Here is a 17,302-nt window from a genome sequence, read left to right on the forward strand (position 1 = left end):
GAGCCTGAGGTACTAAGTAGGTGAGAGAGCCTTGGTACTCATCAGGAGTGCCAAAGCAGAATCCCAAGAGTTCCACTGGATATGGGGGGATGGGGGATGAGTGAGGGGAAATGAGATCAGGAGCCATCTGACTTTGGCCCATATAACCAAAAGGACAAATTGCCAGTGCTTTGATCAATCCTGGGCTCTCTGCTAAGGAAAAACTGACTTTTTGGCCCATTAACAAACAGCCACATAATTAATGGTGAGTGGTAATTACCTTTGTCAGTGCCAACAGCATACTCTAGTAAATGAGATGAGAGCTATCAGATCCTCAGCTTGGAGGGCAGGATGGTGGGAGAGGATTGTGAGGAGGACAGGGGTGATCAGGAAGGAATGCAGAAACAGTAACATCCATAGCATTAAGGGTCCATATTCTCTAGGCACTGTGCCCAAATTCCTTCAGCATTCTGTAGCACTGTGGTGTATTGTGGGGTTCTGGCAGGAACCTTAAGTACTATAGAACACTGTTGGTATAGAGTACTAGGGGTTATTGTTAAGGCTTGGGGAGTATCTGTTTCTTGGATGCTATTGAATTGTATTTGGTACTTGATTCAATTTGAATATTCAGAACTCAAGTCTTGTTGCCTACTGTTCACTTAGAATTTACCCATGACCCTGTGTGTCATAGGAAATTACCTTTCTTATTCCCTAAGGATCCACTCTGATCTTTCCCCCTTCAGTGATACCATGTAGAGGACTCAGGTTCTGAAAATGGGAAGGAGGCTGGCTAACTTTGTAGGTTTGGTTAGAAGGCAAGGGGGCAGGGGTGGATGAGGGAGAATTGGTCACTAAGTAAAGAAAAATAATGTTGTTAATTGTGTGAGGCCGAAAAGAGGTAACTGGTAAACTCTTATTGATGCAGACTGAATTGAAGGAGGCAGGGAGAATGTGGGTAGAAATCACTCAAATATTTATTAAGTGCGAGCTATGTAGTCAGTATTTTATAGAAGTAAACCTGTGTTTCTCTTATGCTACAGATGGAGTTGTAACCTCCCTCGTTTGGGCCTCCTGTTGAACGTCTTCTGTTCCCCTTCAATTTCCCCAATCCATAACCATTTCTGATGAACATCCCTGAGACCCTGAGCCTTTCTGGCATGGCGAGCCCCGCCCTCAGCCCTGACTCCTCTTCCCATGAGGCCCTTTCAGGCCCTGCCTGTTCCCCCACCTCAGATTCTGAGAATCTCAGCCCAGATGAACTGGAGTTGTTGGCCAAACTAGAGGAACAGAATCGGTGAGTGGAGAAAGGGACATTTGCTTCCTAAGTAAGGCCTAGAAAAAGAGCTGTCATTTTTATCAACCTTAAAGTATTTCTTAAAGGGTCAAATTGTACATGATGCTATGTCAGGAATTACATAAAATCCTGCATGGATCCACTTTTTGACCTTTGAAAACTAATTATTCAGGATAGAAACCTGATGAAAGCGGAGGATCCAAGGAATTGACAGGGGGAGACAGAAAGTCCTGGGATGAGGGGAGATTGTGGGGAAGTACAAAATGAGCATTAGAACTGGGAGATTGGACAGAACTAGGACATTACTGGTTTGGATTGAACTGGCCTGATGTTAGGGGCCTTGGGATCCTGCTCTTGCAATAGCCCCTGCAGCTCTTCCCATTTATTACTCTCCTTCTGCTGATCAGGCCCCTAAAACTCCGTTGGCATTGAACTGCATATATGGGCCCACCTAGGCAAAGGCTGACAGGTTGGGACCAAAAGACTCATTGAGGCCCAAGACACACCACCAGGAACATGGCACCCAATGCCCAGGAAAGAGGGAGGAGTCAGCCAGCTTTTTAGTGACAATTGTTTCTGTGCTGTTTGTCTTCCTTCCTACCCAGGCTTCTAGAGGCTGACTCAAAGTCGATGCGTTCCATGAATGGTTCCCGGCGAAATAGCGGCTCCTCCTTGGTCTCTAGCTCCTCAGCCTCTTCCAACCTCAGCCACCTAGAGGAGGACACTTGGATTCTCTGGGGTCGAATTGTGAATGAATGGGAGGAATGGCGGCGCAAAAAAGAAAAACTGCTCAAGGTAGGGCTCATGGGGAGCAGCGTGAGCATTTCTGCCACCTCTGCGGTGGCAGAATAGAATCCACCAGACGGGAGGGGGGAGGGGGAGTGTGTCCATTTATTGCACTGGTTACGACTGGTGCTTCCCTCATGATCCTTGTTGGCACCAGTAAACACTCCCACCCACTATTTGCAGAAAACTCTACTAACCCTCTAAGAAATAAACAAGATATGATTCTTATGGAGTTTTCATTCTTGAGGAAGTAGGATATATAACAAACATAAAGTAATAATTAAAATAGCAATTAATAGACAAGTATCCATTAAACACTTGTTTTGTGTCAGGCACTGAGCTAAGCACTAGGGACACAAAAAGGGGGCAAAAAGAGTCCCAACCTTCAAAGAACTTAAATTCTAATGGGGCTGACCACATCTATATAAATCAGTGCATACAGATAAAGTCAGAGTAGATAGAAAATAGCTTTAGAAGAGAAGGAACTAGCATCTGAGAGGATTTAGAAGGACTTCCTGTAAGAGCTGTGTCTTAAAGGAAGCCAGAGATGGTCTAAGAGTCAGAGGTTGTGAGGGGAATCGTTCCAGCATGGGGGACAGCCAGTGCAAAGGAACTGAGGCCAGGGAGCGAATGTTTATTGAAGAACAGCAAACAGGCTATTTATGACTAGACTATAGAGTTTGTGGAGGGTAGTAATGTGTTAGAAGACTAGAAAGACAGCGATGGGCAAAGTTATAAAGAGTTTTAAATGCTAAACAAAGGAGGTTATATTTGATTCAAAAGTAATAGGAAGCCATTGTGGTATACTGAGTAGTGACATGAGGAATGAATGACCTGTGCTTTAGAGAAATTTCTTTGGCAGCTGTGCTGAGGATGGATTGGAGTAGGGAGACTTGAGGCAGGAGTCTATAAAGCCTTTCATAACCGCCCCAGCCAACAGCAATCTCTCCCTCAGAGCTCCATGACCCCTACCCCATACTTCCCCTCATAGCCTCATTAGCCCTTCTAATTAGACTCCAATCCATCCTCTGCATAGTTGTCAAAGAGATTTTCCTAAAGCACAGGTCATTCCTCACATCGATGACTCAATACATTGCAATGACTTCCTATTATTTTTGAATCAAATATAACCTCCTAATGAGGTTATGAGAGGCAGTGTGGTATAGTAGACCAATAGCTGACCTCAGAGTCAGGATCGATCTGGGTTCAAGTCCTGCCTTTGATTCATATTAGCCGTGTGACCCTGGGCAAGTCATTTAACTTCTCATTGCCCCCAGACAATTGTCTTAAGACTATAATTAGGTGTCAGTCTGCATGGATAGGGGTTTCTTCACTAAGAGTTCCCAACATTGATGAGATCACAGGACAAGGAAAAGAAAGAAAGTAGCTTTTAGTAAGTGCCAAGTAAACAGGCTGCACAGTCATGGAATTCAGAGGGAGAGATCACTCTTGGCTGGGAGGGGTTAGAAGACAAAAGGCTACATTTGGAACTGGAAGATTGTGTAATGCTTAGATCAAAAGAGAAGTGAGGAAAGACATTCTTGGTGCAAGTCAGACACTATGAACAAAGACTCAGAGTCAGACTTGTATCTAGTGTGTTGGGAGGAGAGTGATGAAGACAGTTTTGCTTCAGTGGCAGACTTTGGTCAGGTAGCAGGAGCCCAGCATCAAAGAAAATAGGCAGAAAGAATCAAGTGGTTTGGAATATTCTAGTTGGGTCTTATGCTTGTTACCATTTGCACCAGTCTAATGCATTATTCTCAGAATAATTATATCAAAATACAGTTATTAAAATATGGAAGAAGGATGTTCATGGACCCCTTAAGACTCCCTAATGGAAGTCATTGGGGGTGTAGTGGGTCATCCACTAGAACTGGAGTCAGAAAACCAAGGTTTGAGTCCTGTGTCGTATACTTAACTAGCTGTGTGAACCAGAGCAAGTCCTTTCACTTATCTCTGCCTCAGTTTGCTCCTCTGTAAAATGAGGGGGTTGGACATGATGGTCTCTAGACACTAGAGATATGAAGTCAAAAATAAGTGTTTTCAGGGAGCTCATATTCTGCTTGGGGAATATAACATGTACACAGATAAGTACATACAAAGCAAAATCAATTAGGGGGAGAGAGATGAAGAATTGGGGAGGTCAAGAAGGGCTTTGAGTAGAAGGTGACATGTGAGCTGAGCCTTAGAGGAAGTTAAGGGTTTAATGAGGTACAGTTGAGAGGTAGAGCATTTCTGCTATGGGGGAGCTTGTGTAAAGGCCTAGAGGAGGGAAGTGGAATCTTGTGTCATGAGAAGAGGGAGTAAGCCAAAAGCTCGCCCATGTTAGACGAATAATGTGTATAAGTCCAAAAAGGTTGAACTAGAGCAAGGCTGTGAAGGCAAGTTAAAGGTAAATGAAAGCAGTTTGTCTTTTATCTGACCTGGTAATAACAAGGTGAGGTAATTCCCAAAGGGAGTACATAGGTGACTAGCCAGGCATCTGCACTTCTACACTGTATGAAAACAATGCTAAGGGTGCAAACCTGGGTGACTCAAAGGATGGTTGACTTGTCAGTTTAGCTTGGTATGCTAGATAGAAATAGGGAAGTTCAGAAAAGGGGTTGAGTTGGGGGGAAAGATAAGAAGATAATAAATTAAGTCAGCCAGGTGGCACAGTGAGTAGAGCACTAGGTCTGGAGTCAGGAAGTACTAAGTTAAAATCTGGCCTCAGACACATACTAGCTTGTGTGTCCTTGGGCAAGTCACTTAACCTCTGTCTACTCAATTCCTCCTCTGAAAAATGAGAGTACCTGTTTTCCAGGGTTGTTATGAGGATAAAAATGAGATAATGTTTCTAAAGCACTTGGCAAACCTTAAAAAGCTTTACAAATGCTAGTTATTATTATTAGGCTAGTTCTCTCTGGACCCATTTCCTCATCTGAAAAAAGACAGTCGGTCTAGAGGAGTCCTGTCTCATCTAGCTCTGTCATTCTAGGATTCTAGTCAAGATCAGAGCTATAAGCGACAAGGTTGATAAATGGAAGAATGTGCCTCTGAGGAGAAAGGGGAAAATTGGAGTTGTTGGAGCCACATGGAAGGTTCTTCTGGTAGCTCATGGATCTGGAGCTCATTGTCACATGCTCTTTGGAATAATAAAGATGACGCATGGGTGCCAGGATGTGGGAGGAAAGAATTTACAGAAGGAAGATATGTATAATCCTGCTCGGTGGTATAGAGAGGGACTCTGCACCCTTGACATAGCCATTTAAGAGCTATCTGGTCATTTTGGAATGTGTATTCAGGACCTAAGAACCTTGGGAAATTCATCAGCTAATCCCATAATGATTTGTGTGGAGATGAGTTATGCTGCCACAAAACATTTGTAGGGACGGGGAAGCCCTGAGCAGTAAAATGAAAGTCTTGGGGGCCACAAATGGGATTTTAGCCACAACTTTTAATTAAATGATGAAGCCTTTAGAAAGGAGGATACTGAAAGCAAACAGCTATCTATGTAAGATAGTATCAAAAAATAAGGTTTGCTGCTTCATGACTCAGAATATCAGAACGATAGATACTGATCTAATGACGAAGGGCATCTTATGAATACTGGGAAGAACATGCTGGGCAACCTGATCAAGAGGGCATTAAACTGTAATTAGAGACAAAGAGAGAAGAATTAATTCATAGATACAATTGCAAAACTGGGCACTGTAGAGAATATCTGGAAATAAGGAGACATGCACCCTATTTATTCTCAAGAGATAATCATAGGTAACAGAACCAAAAACAATGCTTACAACTTCAGATACCTATGTATTATTATATAGGATGTGGATAATAAGGTGAACTTGACATTTAAACACAGATATGTAAATATGGCTTCATAAGAATCCCCAAGACTTAGTGGCTTGGGAAAGACTTTCATTTATTCATTACAAACTTATTAAGTGCCTAACTGTACTGGGCACTGGGGGAAATCCGGTGATAAATGGAACATGGCCCCTTGTTACAGTCTAGTAAATAACATCACTGGGGCAGCTAGGTGATGCAGTGGATAGAGCACTAGGCCTGGAATCAGGAAAACCCACATTCAAATCCAGCCTCAGACACTTCCTAGCTATATAACCCTGGGCAAATCATTTAACCCAGTTTACCTCAGTTTCCTTATCTAGAAAATGAACTGAAGGAGGAAATGGCAAACCACTCTAGTACTTTTTCCAAGAAAATCCCCAAAATAGGATCATGAAGAGTCAGACACAACTAAAAAACATCTGAACTGAAGATACATAACTAGAACATAACTGTGGAAGAACATGCCTTATTCAGATAAAAGGAAACCTCTTTTAGAAAGGCACTGTACATGGGGAATATGGAATGGGCTGCCTTGGGAATTGGCTCCACAGGCCAAAGTTTAACGACCTCTTGGCAGGGACATTGTACACAGGGACACAGGGTTCTTTTGTGGGTATGGTTCTGACTAAACGTCCAGTGGAGTCCCCTCCAGCTCTGAGAACTGTACAAGGTTTAGAAACATGATAGAGAGCTTCTGGAAGATAATAAAAGTTAGGAGAAATAAGTGATTGTCAGTTTCCTTTGCTCTATAATATTCAGTCTATCAATTGCCTCCTTCCCTGCTGCTGACAAACGTTCTTAGGTCTCCCTCATCCTTGAAAAACCATTATATGACTCTTCCATCTTCTCAAATTATTGACCCCACATCTTTTGACCCTTCCATAGTCAAAGGGATGGGGATTGGGCCTATGATCCAGTTTCATTGGTATAGGCAAGACCCAGGTGAGGAAACTTCATCTACCAATGCAGATTGACACCCTCTCAGCAACTTCTAGCCTTAAGGAGGTATCCAAAGCCCTGAGAGGTTAAGCAACTTGCCGAGGGTCACACAGCCATCAGGGATCAGAGTGGGGACTTGAACCTAGCTCTTTAAACTGTTCTAAGCTGCCTCCCCTCACATTAAAATCTTTAGAGATAAAGCTTTACACTTGTTGATTCAACTTCTTCTTCTCCCATTTGTTTCTCAATTCCTTGCCAAGTACCTTCCAACTTTACCTCTTATCTGAAGCTGCTGTTTAAAAGATTACAACAATTTCTTCGTTGCAAAATCTAATGTCCTTTTTTTAAAAAATCACCACCCTTCTTGAGCTCTATAACATTTTATCTACCAGAATTTAAGAGTACCCTCTCCTCTTAGATACTTTCTGTCTCTTCCACCTCCTGGTTTTCCTTCTGCTCCTCTGATCACCTTTCACTCTGCTTTGCTGGATCATCGTCTCTGTCTCAGTGTCTAACCATGGGTATCTCCAAGGCTCTGTCCTGGGCCTTCTTTCTCTTTCACTTCTTGGTGCTTTCATCAGGTGCTGTGACGTCAGTTATTCTAGATCTGTATGTCTAACTCTAGTCTTTTTCTGAACATCCTGCATCACTAGCTAACCAGTGAACATCTCCAGCTGGAAGTCTTTCCACCAAACTTCTCTATTTGGTTGAGGGCTCCATCATCCTTCATTTCTCACTATTCTTCACTCCCTCCTCCCAAACCAATTAATTGGCCAAATCTTGCCAATTCTGCGTTCACAACATAGCTTTCATATGTCCCCTCTGAGCACTCAAACGCAGGCCTCTCACTCAGATTATTACAGTAGCTTCATAGCTATTAGCTAATAGGTTCTAGCTTCCAGTTTTTTCCTTCCCTGATCCATCCACATAATTGTCCAAATAGTCTTAGAGCACTCTCTGACAATGTTACTTTCCTGCTCAAGAACTTTCAGTGGTTCCCTGTTGCCTCTGGAATAAAGTAAAAAATGCCCTGCTTGGTATTTACAGCCCTTTGTGGCCTAGCATCAGCCTACCTTCCCTAGCTTATTGCTTATTACTCCCTGATACTGACCTGATATTTTAATGAAACTAGCCTCCTGGCTGTTCCTTAAATATGTCATTTCATCTTCCACCCACAGATTTTTGTCCCTGCCTAGAACATACTCCTTGCTTCCTTCCACATCCTAGCATCCTTGGCTTCCTTCAAAGCTCAGCAGAGTATAAGCTTCTTGAGGGCAGGGACTTTTTTGTTTTGTTTTTCTATCTGTAGCAATCAGCACATTGCTTTGCATATAGTAGGTACTTAATAAATTGTTTCTAGACTATACTACAAACTGCCTTTGAGTTCAAATCATGTCACTAGACTCAGATTAACTACATATCCAGATACTCAAAGAACTGGTAGATGTGGTTGTTGAGTAACTGTCAGTGATCTTTGAAAGACTGGGGAGAATGGGAATGACCCAGAGAAGCCAGTTGTCCCAATTTTTTTTTAAGGATGGCCAGGGAACTTGACTAGGGGCCATTGAGCTTGACTTTGAGTCCTGGTAAGACTATAAAATATGTTACTAAAGATGAACATCTAGAAAAAGGACATAATGATCACAAAGAAGAAGCATTATATTATCAAGAATAGGTCATAGGATAATAGGATCATAGATTTAAAGCTGGAATGTCCGTGGGCGTCATCTAGTCAAATCCCTTCATTTTTCAGTTGAGAAAACTGAGGCCCAGAGAGTTGAACTGAATTAGGTTATACCCAAATAGGCTCCATCAGCAGTATAATTTTTTATATATTATAAATAATGTGTATTTTACATATATATAATATATAATATACAATGTATACATGCACACTGTATATATACAACTTTGTGTATATACATATGTATATATGTACATGTACACATGTACACATTTATGTATATAACATCTACTATAAACATATATATTTATTTACACACAGACTGATATGGTCATCCCATGTTGAACCCTTCTTCAAAACAAAGGAGAACAGTTAAGCAAAATCAGTTGCCATGTCTTATATTGTATGTGACATATATAATGTTACCCATTCTAGAGAGGAGGGAAATGTTTCATTATCTTTTCTCTGGGATCAGTATCAATCATTGCAATTAATCAGTGTCTGGCTGCCTTTTAAAGTTGTTTTAATTTACAATGTTGTATCATGGTATACATTGATCTCTCGATCTGTTTACTTCACTCTGCATCAATTCATACAAATAATAATTAACTTCATACATACAAGATGAGAAAGGAGATCATCTGAAAAAGGTGTGGGATCTTTAGTGAATTACAAACTCAGTGTGAGTCAAGAATGATATGACAATCAAGAAAAATCTAATGTTAAATAAGGCTTTATTAAGAAAACCTACGTGTGGGAAACCATTGTTTCACTGTACTTGGCTTTGGCTGGATTACAGTAGCATTGTGTTCACTTCTGAGTACCACATATGAAGTGGAGAGTATCCAGAGGAAAGCAGATAGAATAGTGACATGGTAATAGTCTTGAAGTATTCAAAGGCCTGCAGGTGAATTGGCTTGTGCTGCTCAGCCCCCAAAAGGAAGAACCTAAAAGCAGTGGGGAGAAGTTGCAGAGAGACAGAGTTAGATTTGATGCAAGGAATAACTTCCTAACAAGTAAGGTAGTAATGACTTTGCCCCTTACTAGAAGGTTTGAAGCAAAGGCTGAATACTTGTCTGGCAAGTTGTTAGAAGATTCTTATTCAGTTAAAGTTCGACTAGATGGCCTCTGAGGTCTTTTCCAAGTCTATGACTCTGTAGAAGATTCATTACGCTAAAAGTAGAGCATTTGGAAAATTTGTTTTGTCAATAGTTTCTCATCTCAGTAGGTAAGGGAAACTACTGCTCTGAACTTGATATTGAACACGAGGAAGAATCTGCTTGTAAAATAGAAGTGCTAGAACATGGGAGACAGGGGCCGTGTCATCTTAGGTTCAGAGCAACTAGGGGAATGCCAAACATGGACAGATGCTCACAGAGTTAGGAGAACAGATTTCAAAAACGTCAGAGGGAAAATTGACCAGAGACTCTTAAAAGGGGAGGAAGTTTTAGAGTGGCTAGAAGGCTCTTAGAATGAAATTCTGACATTATGATGATGAATATTTCCAATAAGAAAGAAGAGGGGGCATTTAAAGAGACTGAGGGCAGAAAGAGTCTAATACAGCTGCCTAGATGCCTCTCTCAGATTCAAAGAGAAATGACCATGTAACAACTTGATAGGGAATGGTTAACCTGGAGGAGAAAAGGTACAGAAACAGGAGTTAAGGGGGAGGGTAAAAGGACTGGAGTATATGCTGCTGAAGAAGATGGACTAAAGGCCGTGGAACAAAAGAACACTGAGGCATGGCAGAATTGTGTCAGGGAAACTGAAATGAGATGCAACAACGACTTTTTAAAAGAAAAAAAAGCTTTCTTCAGAAAAAGAGTAGGCCCACTGCTTAGGAAGGATGGTGTAATGTTATTAGTTGACAAGGAAAAAGTAGGACTACTTAGCACTTTTTAAAAATTCTGCATGGTTTTACCCCCTTTATTATAGGGAATGGTCATTTGATTGAGAAAAGTAAGATTAACATGGTCACAAGGGAATTGGAGAAAAAGATGGATAAGGAGCTAGTGAGATAGTACCTAGAGATTCTAATGCTAGAAATCACAGGAGCAGGAGGATGATGGGGGAGGGCACTGGAAATCAGGCACAGGAACAGAAGGTGGCAGGTGTAGGGGCAGGGGAAGGGGACATGATTGTGGTCCTCAAGCATTTGAGGAGCTGTCATGTGGAAAAGAAATCAAACTTGTTCTCCTTGGAGCATTGGGAAGGAACTGCCCAAGGGCAGATTTAGGCTCAACATGAGGAAAAATTTCTTGAAATTAGAATTTTTCAAAAGTGGAACACACTACCCTAGGACATTTTGCATTCCTCCTCTCTGGAGGTTTTGTTTCTCACTAATCGTTTTTAATTCATGTATTACCTGTGCACGAGGAAAGTAGCTGATAAATCCAAAAGGAACAGTTTTTTCTCTCTGGGGATTTTCAAACAGAGACAGAATAACCACTTGGAGATGTTTCAGAGGGGAAATGTGTTCAGATTCCTGTTGGACTAGATAACCACTGAAGTCCCTTCCATTTCTGAGAGTCTATGATTCTGTAAACAAGGCTATGCCTCTAGATCTAAAGAAATTATTCTGAGTATTTAAAAAGAAAAAGAACTTAAAGGATTATTTATTGTGATTCTGAGGAATTGGACTTAGGGAAAATAGAAGAGAGACTGGAAGGCTAGAGATGGGGAAAATGTTGCCCCTGTTTTTTAAAGGGAAAAAGAGGAATCCATAAACTATAAACAGGTCAGCATAATATCAATCCCAGACAAATTCTGTAATGTTACTTAGTGTTAGTCTTATGAGCATTTAGGAAGAGAAATATTAGCTACTAAGAACCAAAATAGGTTCACCAAGAGCAAGTCATGATAGACCAACCTCACTTGCTTTTAAGAGTGTTATTAGAGTGATAAATTAACCAACAGACATTCATTAAGCATCTATTGTATTCCAGGGACTGTGCTAGGTACCAGCAATATAAAGACAAAATATGAAATGATCCTTCCTTCTGATATGGATATAAATGGTACCCTAAGGGTTAAAAAAAATATTAAGAATTCCTTTTCCAGAACTTTGTAAAGCCCCTCCTGAGGGGGGTTTGGGGCTCATTCTGTAGCTCTTAAGAGTGTCCTAAAGTCCTTTCCCCCTTATCTTGAAATATCATAAAATTTTTCCTTAACTTATACCAAAAGAATTGCTTTCATCTCCCTTATCCTATATCCCCATGTCCTTCTTACCCTGATAGGCATCTTTCTCATCTTGTGTCATAAAAATTCCTCCTTATCCATAAAACCCTAAAGCTACATGATCATCCCGAATATCTACAGGCTGTATAGTTTTCTATCTGTATAAGCCTGGTCCTCCCAAAAATCATTAGTTTTTATTAGCTTCTCACTAAGAAGCCCCATGTAGCTTTCACATAATAAATCTCCCATTGGCTACAGAGAATGTCTAAGTGAATTCTTTCACACTTGAACTGCACTCCCAAATCTGATCTCAACATTTATGGTGCCAAAATCCAAGAGGTCTCCTGGGACCTGAGCTGAAAGAGTGTAAGTGTTCCGGACAGTAAGATGAATGGGGATAACAGTTTCATTCACAGCCACAAGTCCTGAACCATGTGAAACTCTCCATTTGGCTTAAAAATGGGGAATATCAGAGTGTTACAGGGTGACTTACAGGGAACAGTAAGCCATATTGTAAAAACTTAGCAATGAGAGGCTTAACCCCAATCAGACTTCATATCTAATAGGGTATTGTTACCAGTGAGGGTATGAAGTTGGGTCCCGTAGATGAATCTGAACAGGGATGGTGTATACAGCCCTTCCAGGGACTCTGTTGTCCCAGCCTACTGGGGTAACCCTGGTTTAGACCTCCTGAGGGATGTGGGGGGATTGCCTGTTGTGACTAATAAGGTTAGGGGGTTCTAGATCAAGGAAAAGTAGAATCCAAGTTTTAACATGAGGTTCCAGCCCAGTAGAAGAATGGGACAAGTGGGGAGGATAAGGAAAGTATGTGTGAAAGCCTGTCCCTCATAGAGACAAGGAAGGGGACTACCATCAATCCCCATTAAGGATAAGAAAGAATTTTATGGTATTTCAAGATAAGGGAAAGAGGACTTTAGGATACTCTTAAGAGCTACAGAATGAGCCCCAAACCCCCTCAGGAGTAGCTTCACAAAGTACTGGAAAAGCAACCCTTAATATTCTTTTTAACTGGGGACAGAATCAAGATGGCGGAGTAGGACAGACCTGTAGAAGCTCCCCCCCATAGCCCATAAAATACCTGTAAAAAATGACTCTAAACTAATTCTAGAGCAGCAGAAGCCACAAAATGACAGAGTGAAAGAGATTTCCAGCCTAAGACAACCTGGAAGGCTGACAGGAAAGGTCTTTTGCGGAGCACAGCCCAGTGGGACAGGACCAGAGCAGACTTCAGGATGCCACTGGCAGCAGCAGTTCCCAGATTGCTCAACCCACAGACACCAAAGACAGCTTCAAAGGTCAGTGAGAAAGCTCTTTCACCTGGGTGAGAAGGGAACGTGGTCTGGCCCTGCCTGGAGCAGCCACCACAGCATCCATTTTGGAGCCTTTCCTGAGTGGCAGTCCTGGGGTGAGGAGGAGCACTGGCTGGTGGAGCTGGTGGAAGCTCTGGAGAGGGAATCCTACTTGGAGATCCTGGGCAGAAAAGTGCTTGTGGTGGCTCCCAGACCAGAGCGCAGACCAGGAGAGGAGTAAGCTCCTCTCCCTTGATTGTACCACCTTGGAGGAACTGAGAACTTACAGGTCCCCAGAGTATACCCTCCTTTTGACACAGGACTCAAAAGTCAAGTAACTGGCTGGGAAAATGCCCCAAAAAGGGAAAAAAACATGACTATAGAAGGCTACTTTCTTGGTGAACAGGTATTTTCTTCCATCCTTTCTGATGAGGAAGAACAAAGCATACCGTCAGAGGAAGATCTAAAAGTCAAGGCTTCTGCATCCAAAATCTCCAAAATAAATATGCAATGGTCTCAGGCCATGGAAGAGCTCAAAAAGGATTTTGAAAACTAAGTAAGAGAGGTGGAGGAAAAATTGGGAAGAGAAATGAGAATGATGCAAGAAAATCATAAAAGACAAGTTAACAAGTTGCTAAAAGAGACCCCAAAAAATGCTGAAGAAAATAACACATTTAGAAATAGGCTAACTCAATTGGCAAAAGAGGTCCAAAAAGCCAATGAGGAGAAGAATGTTTAAAAAGCAGAATTAGCCAAATGGAAAAGGAGGTTCAAAAGCTCACTGAAGAAAATAGTTCTTTAAAAATGAGAATGGAGCAGATGGAAGCTAATGACTTTATGAGAAACCAAGAAATAACAAAACAAAACCAAAAGAATGAAAAAATAGAAGCCAATGGGAAATATCTCATTGGAAAGACAACTGACCTGGGAAATAGATCCAAGAGAGACAATTTAAAAATTATAGGACTATCTGAAAGCCATGATCAAAAAAAGAGCCTACACATCATCTTTCATGAAATTATCAAGGAAAACTGCCCTAATATTCTAGAACTAGAGAGTAAAATAAATTTTGAAAGAATCCACTGATTATCTCCTGAAAGAGATCTGAAAAGAGAAACTCCTAGGAATATTATAGCCAAATTCCAGAGTTCCCAGGTCAAGGAGAAATATTGCAAGCAGCTGGAAAGAAACAATTCAAGTATTGTGGAAATATAACCAAGATAACACAAGATCTAGCAGCTTCTACATTAAGGGATCAAAGGACTTGGAATATGATATTCCAGAAGTCAAAGGAACTAGTATTAAAACCAAGAATCACCTACCCAGCAAAACTGAGTATAATACTTCAGGGGGAAAAATGGTCATTCAATGAAATAGAGAACTTTCAAGCATTCTTGATGAAAAGACCAGAGCTGAATAGAAAATCTGACATTCAAGCACAAGAATCAAGAGAAGCGTGAAAAGGTAAACAGGAAAGAGAAATCATAAGGGACTTTCTAAAGTTGAACTGTTTACATTCGCACATGGAAAGATAATATTTGTAAGTCTTGAAACTTTTCCTCAGTATTTGGGTAGTTGAAAGGATTATACACATATATATATATATAGACAGAGAGCACAGGATGAGTTCAATAGAAAGGGATAATATCTAAAAAAATAAAATTAAGGGGTGAGAGAGGAATATATTGGGAGGAGAAAGGGAGAAATGGAATGGGGCAAATTATCTCTCATAAAAGAGGCAAGAAAAAGCTTTTTCAGTGGAGGGGAAAAGGTGGGAGGTAAGAAGGGAAAAATGAAGCTTACCTTCATCACATTTGACTTAAGGAGGGAATAACATGCACACTCAGCTTAGTGTGAAAATCTGTCTTACACTACAGGAAAGTAGGGGAGAAGGAGATAAGTAAGGTGGGGAGGGTGATAGAAGGGAGGGCAAATGAGAGGAGGGAGTAATTAGAAGTAAACACTTTTGAGGAGGGACAAGGTCAAAAGAGAGAATAGAATAAATGGGGAGCAGGAAAGGATGGAGGGAAATACAGTCTTATACGGCATGATTATTATGGAAGTCTTTTGCAAAACTACACATGTATAGCCTATATTGAATTGCTTGCCTTCTCAGTGGGGATGAGAAGGGAGGGAGGAAGAGAGAGAAATTGGAACTCAAAGTTTTAGGAATGAATGTCAAAAATTGTTTTTGCATGCAACTGGGAGCTAAGAAATACAGGCAATGGGGTATAGAAATCTATCTTGCCCCATAAGAAAAGAGAGAAGATGGGGTTAAGAGAAGGGAGGAGTGTGATAGAAGGGAGGGAAGATTGGGGGAAGGGGTAATCAGAATGCACAGTGTCTTGGGGTGGGGGGAGGGGAGCAATGGGGAGAAAATTTGGAACTCAAAATTTTGTGGAAATGAATGTTGAAAACTAAAAATAAATAAATAAACATTAAAAAAGAAACAAAATACTCTTTTTAACCCTTTGGGTACCATTTGTTTCCATATCACTTCCAATGAGCTTACATTCTGTTACAGGAGATAACATGTGTGTATATAATGTAACAGACAAAAAATACAAAAAAAAATACACAGTCATTAGGGAAGGAGGCCACTAGCAGCTGACGGAATCAAGAATGGCTTCAATTTTATGAGGTGTAGGGAAGATAGAATGGGATTCCAGTTCAATGCAGTGCAAAGGCTCAAAGAAAGAGACAGAAAATGGAATGCCCTGTTTGAAGAGAGAGAGAAGACCAATTTGGTTGGACCATAGGAGTCAGAGGAGAAAGAGCAGTACATAATAATCCCGGAATGATACATGGGGCCAAATTGTGAAAGGGTTTAAAACCCAGGAGAACTTATATTTGACCTTATAGGCACTAGGAGGCACTGGAGTTTGAGTAAGAGATTAATGTGGTTACATCTGCACTTAAGGAAAATCATTGTGTCAGTTGTGTGTGGGATGCATTGGAATGGGGAGATCTGAGGTAAGAAGACCAGTGAGGAGGCCAGTGCAGTAGCTGAGGTGGAGAATAATGAAGGCCTGAATTAATGAGGTGATTATGAGTAGAAAGGAATTGGATTCAAAAGATGTTGTAGAAGCAAAAATGGCAAGATTTGGCAACAGATTGGAGAGAAAGTGATGATTCAAAGATACACCAAGGTTATAAACCTGGGGGACTGGAAGAATGGTGGAAGTTCAGTAGAAAGGAAGGTTTGTGGGAAAGACAACAATTTCTGTTTTGATGGTGTTGAGTTTTAAGTGACTGTAAACTATGATTCTAGAGGACTGAGGATGAATGATGCCATCCAATAAATAAATGACGGATTCTAACTGCAGAACAAAACAAGTATCTTCTTACACAGTCAGTATAGGAATTTGTTTTGCTGACTATACATATTTGTTACTATGACTTTTCTTTGTCATCATGAGGTAAGGCTGGGAGGATAAGGGAGAATAGGGAGGAAATAAGAAAAAAACAAAAGAAAAGAAGAGAGGCCCACTGTCATATGTGTTTTTATTTGTTTTGTTTTGTTTTGTTTTTTAATTCAAAGAACAGAAAGAAGGCCAAAAGGAAGCACAGAAAGGCAGGGCAGCTTTGAAAGTTACAGAAATTTATATTATATTTAAAAAGGAAAACAAGCTATACATCATAGAGATCTGCATTCTCCTGGACTCTTTATCTGTTCTACTATGTTTATGGAAATAACTGTTTTGTTTAGGGTTTGTTAAATTCATAATTTAAATTTTTTTTTAAAGGTAAAGATGTATTTCTGTGATATTCAGTTTGAAATATCAGCAACTTATGATGTGAAACGAGTTCAGGAAAGAGACTGGGACTCTTCTGAATATAGATCTGAGAGTTTTCTGCATGATAGTGATAATTAAACCCTTAAGAGTTGAAAAGGTTCTTGAGGTAGTATAGAGAGAAAGAAGTACAGGTGCCAGGACAGAGCACTGGGGTAAACACGCAATTAAGGGGCATTACATGGATGTGGAAGAGACTGAAAAGGAGTTGTGAGCCAAGTAGGAGAATCAGGAGAGAATAGTATCTCAAAGATCCATCTCAAAGTAGAGGGTGGTCAGCAGTACATACAGCTGCAGAAAAGTCAAGAAAGATGAATCAAGTCATTGACTAGCCCTGTATAGCTAAAGAATCTTCATTCGGTGTCACCTTAGAGGAAGGTGTCGCTAGTGTTATGCTGCAAGGCTCTGCCCTCTGCCTTGTTCTGATCTATATTTTTATCAACAACTTAGTTGAAAGCATAGATAGCATGCTTACCAGATTTGCAGATGACATGCAAATGGAAAG

General features: G+C 40.8%; 1 protein-coding gene across 6 annotated transcripts in view; it reads left to right on the plus strand.

The window, feature by feature from the left end:
* The window catches only part of EVI5L (ecotropic viral integration site 5 like), a 67,773-nt gene that overhangs the window by 8,746 nt on the left and 41,725 nt on the right, over positions 1 to 17,302 (plus strand). For 5 of the 6 annotated variants that reach the window (XM_072600904.1, XM_072600900.1, XM_072600901.1 and 2 more), the window contains exons 3-4: positions 1,020 to 1,273; positions 1,879 to 2,068. In XM_072600904.1, coding sequence (XP_072457005.1) covers positions 1,104 to 1,273; positions 1,879 to 2,068 — 360 coding nt within the window. In that variant the 5' untranslated portion in view covers positions 1,020 to 1,103. Of the gene's footprint in view, positions 1 to 1,019; positions 1,274 to 1,878; positions 2,069 to 17,302 lie in introns of those variants that run through there. The other variant, XM_072600902.1, reaches the window with a different exon arrangement.

Source organism: Notamacropus eugenii, chromosome 4 (genome assembly GCF_028372415.1).
Source record: "Notamacropus eugenii isolate mMacEug1 chromosome 4, mMacEug1.pri_v2, whole genome shotgun sequence".
Lineage (NCBI taxonomy): Eukaryota > Metazoa > Chordata > Mammalia > Diprotodontia > Macropodidae > Notamacropus > Notamacropus eugenii.